The 10,714-nt window shown below is 43.5% G+C and overlaps 1 protein-coding gene across 1 annotated transcript in view; it reads left to right on the plus strand.

Annotated features, from left to right (window-relative positions):
• The window catches only part of anxa1a (annexin A1a), a 28,091-nt gene extending 23,945 nt beyond the window's left edge, over positions 1-4,146 (plus strand). The window contains exons 12-13 of the mRNA XM_041186223.1: positions 103-225; positions 3,853-4,146. Coding sequence (XP_041042157.1) covers positions 103-225; positions 3,853-3,912 — 183 coding nt within the window. The 3' untranslated portion in view covers positions 3,913-4,146. The remainder of the gene's footprint in view (positions 1-102; positions 226-3,852) is intronic.
• Positions 4,147-10,714: the final 6,568 nt, after the last annotated feature.

Here is a 10,714-nt window from a genome sequence, read left to right on the forward strand (position 1 = left end):
TGGTGCCACTTTTACTGAAAAATATTGCAATAAATCATAGAAAAAGCCAGCTTCAGACCTGTCCTTTCAAATTGACTGTTAAATCCTGCTTTGTTTGAATAGGGCTATGGCACCAGAGATAAAATGTTGATCAGAATTCTGATTTCCCGTTCTGAAGTGGATTTGAAGGACATCAAAGTGGCATACAAAGCAAAATATGGAACAACCCTTTACAAAGCCATCAAGGTAAGGTTGCATTCATTAATCAGAGCTCAAGTCCAATTATTTTTATTCTTTTATTCACTTCATGGGATGTGGGCTTTGCTGGTTGGGCCAGCATTTATTGCCCATCCCTAGTTGCCTTTTGAGAAGGTAATGGTGAGCTGCTGCAATCCATAAGGTGTAGGTACACCCACAGTGCTGTTAGGAAGGGAGTTCCAGGATTTTGACCCAGCAACAGTGAAGGAATGGCAATATATTTCCAAGTCAGGATGGTGAGTGGCTTGTGGGGGAATGTCCAGGTGATGGTGTTCCCATCTATCTGCCGCCCTTGTCCTTCTAAATGGTAGTGGTTGTAGGTTTGGAAGGTGCTGTCTAAAGACCGTTGGTGAATTGCTGTAGTGCATCTTGTAGATGGTACACGCTGTCGCTACTGAGTCAGTGGCGGAAGGAGTGAATGTTTGTGGATGTGGTGCCGATCAAGTGGCCTTCTTTGTCCTGGATGGTGTGGAGCTTATTGAGTGTTGTGGGAACAGTACTCATCCAGGCAACTGGGGAGTGTTCCATAAAACTCCTGACTTGTGCCTTGCAGATTGAGGACATACTTTGGGGAGTCAGGAGATGAGTTACTGGTCACAGGATTCCTAGCCTCTGACCTGCTCTTGTAGCCACAGCATTTATATGGCTATTCCAGTTTGGTTTCTGGTCAATGGTAAACCCAGGATGTTAGTGGGTGATTCGGTGATGGTAATGCCATTAAAGATCAAGGATGATGGTTAGATTTTCTATTGTTGGAGATGGTCATTGCCTGGCATTTGTGTGGCATGAATGTTACTTACCACTTGCCTGCCCAAGCCTGTATATTGTCCAGGTCTTGCTGCATTTGGACATGGACTGCTTCAGCATCTGAGTCGCTGCAAGTGATGCTGAACATTGTGCAATCATCAGACATCTCCAATTCTGGCCTTATGATGGTAGGTCATTGAAGCAGCTGAAGATGGTTGGGCTGAGGGAAATACCCTGAGGGACTCATCCAGTGATGTCCTGGAGCTGAGGTGACTGGCCTCCAACCACAACCATCTTCTTTTGTGCTAGTTGTGACTCCAACCAGTGGAGAGTTTTCCCCACCCCCGATTCCCATGACTCTAGTTTTGCCAGGGCTCCTTGATGTCAAGGGCAGTCACTCTCTCCTCACCTCGGGAGTTCAGCTCTCTTGACCATGTTTGAACCAAGGCTGTAATGAGATCAGGAGCTGAGTGGCCCTGGAAGAATCCAAACTGATTGTCATTGAGCAGGTTATTGCTAAGCAAATGCCACTTGATAGCACTGTTGATGATCTCTTCCATCACTTTACTGATGATCGAGAGTAGACTGATGGGGCTGTAATTGGCTGGGTTAGATTTGTCCAGCTTTTTGTGTATGGGTCATACCTGGGCAATGTTTCACATAGCCAGGTAGGCACCAGTGTTGTAGCTGCACGGGAACAGATTGGCTAGAGGGACAGCAAGTTCTGGAGCACAAGTCTTCTGTACTATTGCCAGAATATTGTCAGGGCTTTGCAGTTTCCAGTGCTTTCAGCCATTTCTCGATGTCACGTGGAGTGAATTGAGTTGGCTGGAGACTGGCATCTGTGATGTTGGGGACCTCTGGAGCTGGCTGAGATGGATCATCCACTCAGCACTTCTGGCTGAAAGTTGTAGCAAATGCTTCTGCCTTATCTGTTGCACTGACTTGCAGGGCTTCCCCATCATTTGAAGATGGGGATATTTATGGAGCTGCCTCTTCGTCCACCATTCATGACTGTGCAGAACTGCAGAACTTAGATCTGATCAGTTGGTTGTGGGATTTATTAGCTCTGTCTATCACTTGCTGCTTATGCTGTTTGGCATGCAAGTGGTCCTGTTTCTCGTTTCATCAGGGTTACGCCACACTTTTGGTGTGCCTGGTGCTACTCCTGGTATGCCCTCCTGCACTCATCATTGAACCAGGGCTGATTCCCTGGCTTGATGGTAATGGCAGAGTTGGGAATATGCCAGGCCATAAGGTTACAGATTGTGTTTGGTTCTGCTGATGGTGCACGGTGCCTCATGGATGCCCAACCTTGAGTTGCTTTGATCAGTTTGAAATCTATCCCATTTAGTACAGTGTTAGTGCCATGCAACACAACGGAGGGTATCTTCCATGTGAAGGTGTGACTTGGTCTCCACAAGGACTGTATGGCGGTCACTCCTATCAATACTACTGTTATGAACAGATGCATCTGCAGCAATCATGTTGGTGAGGATGAGGTCAAGTATGTTTTTCCCTCTTGTTGGTTCCCTCACCACCTGCCACAGACCCAGTCTAGCAGCTTTGTCCTTTAAGGCTTGGTCAGTCATGGTGTTACCAAGCCACTCTTTGTGAAAGGCATTGAATTCCCTCACCCACAGTACTTTCTGTGCCCTTGCCACCCTTGGTGCTCCTCCAAATGGACTGCTGATTCATCAGTTGAGGGAGAACAGTACATGGTAATCAGCAGGAGGTTTCCTTGCCCATGTTTGACCTGAGGGCATTTAAGAGTCTACAAATTGCTGTAGATCTGGAGTCACATAAGCTAGACAGCATATTTCCTTATGAGCATTAGTGAACTAGATAGGTTTTTATGATGAGCAACAATGGTTTCATGGTCATTTGACTTTTTTGATTCCAGCTTTTTATTGAATTCAAATTTCACCATGTAATTTGAACCCAAGTCCCCAGAGCATTATCCTAGGTCTCTGGATTGCTAGTCTAGTGACCAATACCACTATGCCATCACCTCATTCCCTACTATCTTGCCCTCATAGTTTAAAATCTCTGCATTATTTTAATTGTCTTTCCTCTTGGAAAGTGGTTAGTTATTTCTATTGATGCCTGTTTCTTCAATACTTCACCCAATGGGACATTGAGGTTTGTTTGTTTGTTTGTTTTTTGTGTGTGTATATATGCGAAGCCAGGCAAAAAATAATTGTAGGACTAACATTAACATTACTGTGGGGAAGTTATTGGAATCTAATTGAGAAAAGAGTAGCTGATCACAAAAGAAGTTTGAGGCAACGTGGATCTATAAAAAGCAAGAATGTGTAACACCCTAACTGAACTGAGTACCCTTGAAGTAACAGATTAAATATAGCTGAGATGAGAATAAAACTACCCTCCATTTTTATGTTGAGTATGTAATAGTATGAACTGGAATGCTTTTCCTTAATGCCAAGCACTGAATGTCCAGATCACGCATTTGCTTTCGAAACACTGAGCAGGTCTGAGTGGAGAGGAATGTAAGGTTAACATTTCAAATCGAGCTTTTTGTCAGAACCTATATTTCAGGCTATTGAGAAACATTAGCCCTGCTGACTATCAGCATTTTTGGGTTCTGATATGGCTGCAGTGCTTTATACAAGCCTGGACTGGAGATGAAGCAAAGGCCAATAATTGCTGTAAATGAGCATTTGACTAAGCCTCAACACTTATTTTATATAAAAATGAATTTGTATATAAAGCATCACCGGCCATAATGTTTCTCAGTCTTAAATGACCTGAAAAGTTACTCCAAACTTGGCCCTGTCTGTAGTCAAGAGCAAAAATCTTGTGTATGATAGCACCAACCTTAGCTTTTGTTTTAATCTTTTCACACAGGATGACACCAAGGGAGACTACGAGAAAATCCTGCTGGCTCTATGTGGAAGTAATGAATGATTAACAGATGCTGATCAAAGTGTCTGTGGATATGTTTGTTTTCAGCGAAGTTGTATAATTAATGAAGCAATGAAGCTAATTCTAAAGTTGTTGAGTCATGATATAAATATTGGCACAACATTGAATATCCTGTTGGTGCAAATAAAATGTTCTGAATTAATCTTTCTTTTTGGAACCTGCCATGCCAATTGTTGCCCTCTTGAACACATACAATTAAATATATGTTTAACTGCATGAGGCTTCCCCATCCTTTCAGTGCTATGTAAAAAGGATTATTGTCTATCACAGAATCTCCATTTTAATTGCACAGGAGGAGGCCATTTGGTCCATCGTATCTGCACCAGCTCTCCAAATGAGTATGACCTAGTACCATCGCCCTGACTTTTTTCCCCATACCCCTGCACATGGGTTCTACTGAAATAATCATCCAATGCCCTCTTGAATGCCTCGATTGAACCTACCTCTACCACACTTCCAGGCAGTGCATTCCAGACCACAACCACTCGTTGAGTTTTTTCTTCACTTCACATTTGTGTTTACTTGCAGGTTGATTGCTTATAACTTTCTACAGGCTTTAAGTAACTCCTCAAAGTTGGAAACCTATAGGGAGCAGTGCTGAATGGTGGGGGGCATGGCAGGGGGAAGGAGGTTGGCTGTGACTGCATCACTTGCTCCAGTCATGGGTGCTTAGTAAAAGTCCTTGAGTTGCAGCATTGGGAGGGAGATGGGGCAGAGGCAGCAACCAGATGAACTCATTGAGGTACAGGGAGGAAGCAGAAAAGAGAACTCTCAGTAGGATTCCCTCTCCACCTTAAGTTTTCAGGGAGGATTTTTCCTATCTTTGCTAAAGCTAGGAGCAGTGCATTGTCTGTGAATCACAATGGAGATGCTCACAGGACTCTGCCACCTCTTAGAACTAGATTTACAATCTCAGAATAGGTGAGGACATTGCAGTCAGTGGTGAATGTAACCATGGATCTCCAATTTCACACTTGGGATTTTTTCCAGGCTCAACATATCTAACAACATCCAGTTTATCTCTCACTGCATCGAGTGGGTGAGAGTCTCTGTATCAATCTTTCAGTCATATCAAATGAGAGGGTGATAGCTTAGTGACAAGGGCTAACCACATACATGACACACACTCTCTCTCTCTCTCTCTTTCTCTCTCTCTCTCGCTCACATACACACGCTCTCTCTCACTCAAATTGAGCAGTCAACTGGGGTGCTGAAGGTTGTGCTACCATCACTGCTCTGGAAGAATCCTCCAATACTTGTCCCAGTTTATGGTGGTCTATTGCTTCTGGAAAATTAGAGGGAAAGCCCTTATCACCATGCATTCAGCGATCTTAACTGGGGGGGGGGGAAAGGAGGAGGCAGCAAGTACATCTATATTCTGTATGCACTTTCCTTCAGCATCATGATAGGGTTCTTGATAGGGACCATATGAGTTCTGTTGCTGACATTCCACAAAAGAAATTCCACAAAATGACCATTCCAAAGCAACTTCATCCAACAACATTCAATAATTTATACAAAACTCTCAACTATTTACTATTTTGCATTTCAAGGTGGCCATGACTGCAGCAGGACAGGTGCAAGGTTGGTGTTTCAACGACAGACTGTGGATGGCCTTGCAGGATATCCAACCACAGCTTTGAGCTCTGAAGGCCTGGGTTAGTCATAGTAGAAGCTGAGACATCAGTTATCAGAAACTGTAACATGGTCAGGTCTGCAACTGCTCTCACGGGGTTGCAGCTTCTAGCTAGAAAAGATGGGCTCCAAGCTCTGCAAAGCCCACTGCCAAGTTGCAGCCAGATTTCCCCCATGCTTCCTGATAATGACTGCAGCTTTGGCAAGGCACCAGGCATTTGTGTGCATGTCCACAACCTTTATACGCTGTCAAAGCCCTTATCTGAATCCTCTGCATCAGAACTTTTGTGTGAGACCTCGCCCCCGGGGAACTAGTATTAGCGTGATCCTTTTCACCCCACCACGCCCTCACACTGGTTGTAGTTCATGTGGTTTTATGTTGTCCCTTGAAAATGTCTGGAGGCTTCTATGGTTAAACAATAACTTTATTAATAACACATGACTATATCCTTTTTGTTATGTCTAGGTGATCTCTTTATGCTGATTTTGACCAAACTCACCACTACTCTCTACTACTCCCATGTGACTCTATATCACAATGTGGGCGGTACCAATTCCCCAGGCCCACATTAACCTTTACAGTCCTGAACACCATAATACTACATCTAAATGTATTTACGATAATGTTTATATGCTAAACCCGCACCCCCGCCCCACCTCCCACCCCACCCCTCAGTCTCTGACTTTACAGATTTGGTTGGTTGGTCTGGAGGCTTTACAACTCTTCCAGATCTCATTCTTTTTAAGTTTGGAGGAATGGTAGTCTCAACTGCTTTGGGCTGACTTTGTTGATCTGGAGTTGAAGTTGTCATACTTGGTGTTTCAGTTATTTGGGTTTCTACATCTGGTTCACTCAAATGTATGTTAGGAGGTTCACTGCAAGGAATGAGAAGACGTCTCCTATTCCATCTGATTGTGCCTTCTGGGGTATCAAGTAAGATCATCATTGATCTTCAACTCTCAGGACAATGACACCTCCTCTGTCAAGATCCCTGATCAAAACCTTGTCACCTGTTTAGCCTGGGCAGGTTTCTAGTGTGGCACCTCCTATTGCAACTGGAAACTTGTCACGGTCTAAAGGGCTGTTCTCAGTCCTGAACCTTCTAATAGCCCATGACTGCCAACTCAGATTAATTTCATCAACAGTATGGGAAGTTAAGTAAATTTTTCTGTCCATCAGCTCTGTTGGGCCTAAAGCACATTATACTGGGGTGACTTTTTTTCTTCAAGAGTGTGTAAATAGTCCTTTCCGCTTCATCGTTAATTGTGAATTCCTTGAGGGGCTGGTGAGGTGTTAAAATCTGTAATTCTCGGCAAAATGAATTAAGTATTCTTTATCGAATTGCGGCCCATTGCCGGACACTACCTGGTCTGGGATGCCATGGATCTGAAAGGGCTAAACAATTTTAGTTAGAAATGTCCTTTAGTAAAAATAAAATATAAGCAGAACTGGAGCATAGCAGATGTGCTTTAGACAGGGTAATGAATGAGATAAAGAAGCTAGAAGAACAAAGGACAAGGCCAGGGAGTGGGTGTTGAAATCAGGGAGCCCAGACTCCTGCACAAGCAGCAAGATATAGTGGTCTTGGATGGATGAGAACAATGCTTGATGTATGCGCACACAGGAAACCAGTAATTGAGACTGAGGAAACATGTGATCGTAAATTGACCGTAAGGGGTGAACGCTTGTAATTTTTTAGAATACAGTCTCGGACTGTCCAAGGCTGTCTCTTCATGCATACGCTTGAATAATAAACGATCAAAACCTTTACCTGAGTTGTCCTGGTGACTTGTCGAGGTGAACTGCAACACTTGGCGCTGTAAGCAGGTCAATGGAACGGCACCGCAAACGGGTGAGTATGTGTATTTACCATCCAAAGTTAAAGCAGTAAGCACACCCGAGTAAAGGTCTGGCCGAGAATCCAAAGAATATGAAGGAGGACTCAGGACAGGATGCGCCGGGAGAGGAGGCAGAACCGCACTGACCGGTTAAAAGCTGAATTCGCACAAAGAGGTCAGACCCCTCGGCGATGAAGAGGCTAAAGCTGCGCAGATCAGGAAACTAAGACCGTGCAAGGTGGGCGGAAACCAAAGACGTTTGCAGGAGACGAAGGGCACGATGGACAATGGACCAGTTCTGTCGAAGGGTCATGAGGACTCGAAACGTCAACTCTTGTCTTCTCCGCCGATGCTGCCAGACCTGCTGAGTTTTTCCAGGTAATTCTGTTTTTGTTTTACAATGGACCTGGATTGGGTACCAGAAGGCTCCATTACAGGGTTCGTAGTAGAACATCATAAACTTGAGAACGCAGAAGGTTGGGGAAACCTGAAAGGTCCCCCAATGAATTTTTAGTAAATAGCTTACATTAATTCATTTTTAAGTCACAACAGCTGTTTGTCTGGAGAGAGAGAGAGAGAGAGAAGGGTACCCTTAGGGGATTAATAAGCAGTTACAGGCAAGAGCAGAGGACGAGTGAGTTTCAGTTGTTTTGATTGTCCCTGTAGGCAGAGCCTCGAAGATCCCTTTATTCCCCCGCCCCCCCCCCCCCCCCCCCACCCAGTGCTACTTGAAGTTTTGTTTAAAGTATGAAAGTTTTAAGTTGTTTAAAGGATGAGGACAATGATGGTGAGTTTGAGAGAGTGAATGGGTGATGTGTCTTGAACCGGCAGTGAATGCGGGCCCTGTGGATGTGTGATGGGTTTGTGAGTGTGAGAGTTGAGTGATGAGATGAGTGATTTACCCTGGTGGAATGGAGGAGATTATTCATCCTTTTCCGGCACTGGGTGGCTGGTCTCCTTTTGAAGGGCGTTGGCACTGACGACCGCTGCCACCGCCTCCCAAGCTGGGTTAGTGCTCTTGCTGCCCATCCTGCGGCCAGAGCGTTTTACCCACCCATTACCGCACTTAGTGCAAATGTGGGAAAATTCTGCCCATGTGTTGATAAACATGTGGGATTTTTAATCTGGATACAAATTTATACACATGAGAAAGAGGTTGTTTTAATTTTGATCGTGTAAATTACAGTTATTACAAAGTTTAAAAATTTGAGGTTTGGTTCCCGATAAAGTTCTCAAATGGGAATTTTTACTTGACAACAGTTGACACTAATTCAAATGCTGCAAGCTTTTTGTATTTGTAAGCCTGTTCCCAAAGTATAAAGTTAAGCTTAAGACTTTGACCAAGTTTGGCAGAAACACAATTTTTGGCAGAGTTAATGAATCTGGGATAATTTTAAAATGAAAAAAGATCAGTCACAATCTAGTGGGTTACTTCTGAGAAAATACACTGTTTGAGGGGAAGATAAGAAATTAAAACATGTTAATGCCTAGAATCAAATAGAAATGTTTGATTTCCATTTTAAAAATGTTATAAGAATGCTTTGTTGGACTGTAAAGTCTCACCAGACAACCTGAATGAGATAAGATGTGTATTGCATGTGTAAAATGGTATGAGCAAATGCTTAAGGGTAGGGGATAGAGTTAGGGAAAGAGGACACAATATACAAACTGTTCTAAGAGAACTGAATTTGATAATCTGGCCATCACCTGAGACATTGGAACCACACAGGGGGAGTTAAACAAAGATCTAGACACAGAGATCCCCGTTGACATGGAATGGTTAATATGGCTTAAAGAGTAAGGAGACATGTTAAACAATCAAGGCAATAGAGAAACTGCCCTTAAGAGAACCTTAGGACGATCATGGTCAGAGGGAGTAAAAAAAAAACTTAAAAGGTAAAAGTATAAGGAACCTGTAGTTGGGGCAATTGAAGGGTAAGGAGAAATAATACTTGTTAACAATTTATGACAAGATGGATACAGGTAAGGGGAAAGCTGGAAAAAGGCTAATTAGATGTGTTACTAACTAATATTAATATGCCTGTGAGCTACAACCAGCAAGACCACAGGATTAACACTATGATGATAGTCAGGGTTAAGCGGCTCCCAGAGAGTACCGCCACTGGAAGTGAAGATACTGAGTCATTGAAAGATAGGATAAGAAGGTGCATTGTAGACTTGGGTAGACAGCTTAAGGAATTGAGGTTCAAGGTGAGACAGCAGCAGGAGATAACAGACCAAGTGATGGGGAGCGTCTCCCCCAGGACATGCCAGAAGTGAGAGATGAGGTAATGGTGAAGGTAATGCCTGAGAAAGCAGGTTTTGCACCCAAGTGGATAGGACTTTAAGAGATAACAATGATTAGTGACACTCGTGCCTGTGTGGATATGAAAGGGAAGGGGCGCTGAAAGCACTGGTCACAACTGAAGCATGTTATTAACTGATCTTTATTTTACAGAACTAATCGCGACCAACCAGTGACAACTGCGAGGTCTTGTACTTGTAGCGTCATTCTTGCGGATTCAACAACAGCGCTACTGACTTAACAAGTGAGGGCAAAGCGCCACAGCTGCAATTAACTGATCCTCCTTGTCCCGCATCGAGCCCTGGACCAGAGAATGGACTAGTGTTGATAAAAGTGTACAAATCTCTATGATAATGTACACCGCGAGCTGGCACCCGTCGTCTTAAACATCTCCGATATTGACTTGCCTGAATGGTACTCGGGTCAGACCCAAGCACTGTATGCAGCTCTGGTAAAACAAGTGACATCACAGGTAGCTTGCTGTAATGGTGGAGGGTGATGCATGGCTGCACCTCCTGTTCAGGACAAAGGTCGAATGAAATGTAATCTTGTTAATGATGTCATATATTGGATGTGAACACATTACTGAGGAGGCCTCTACTCTCCATCTGTCTGAAGTGATGCTTACTTTACTATCATCTATTTCTACTGCTTATGGCAATATATTATACTTTACAATAATCCCCTCTAATTACCCCAATATTCTTTACTCTATATAATGTCTTAGTGGGTGTTGATTCTGGTACAACTGGGATTGCCAAAACAATGCTGATTAACATAACAACATAACAACATTTAGCACATGGACCTCAATAGCAAATTCAATTGATTTGGCAACAGTGGACCAAAAGCTCTGGATCTTAAGTTCTCAACTTAAGAAAATTCTAGGAAAGGGACAAGGGATCTAGGACAGGCAACTCAGTATGAACCAAGATCTGACATGGATAATTCAGAATTTGGCCACTGTATTAGAGAGCCATGCTTGAATCATTAACAAATTGTTTA

This window comes from Carcharodon carcharias, chromosome 4, assembly GCF_017639515.1.
Source record: "Carcharodon carcharias isolate sCarCar2 chromosome 4, sCarCar2.pri, whole genome shotgun sequence".
In the NCBI taxonomy this organism is placed as follows: domain Eukaryota; kingdom Metazoa; phylum Chordata; class Chondrichthyes; order Lamniformes; family Lamnidae; genus Carcharodon; species Carcharodon carcharias.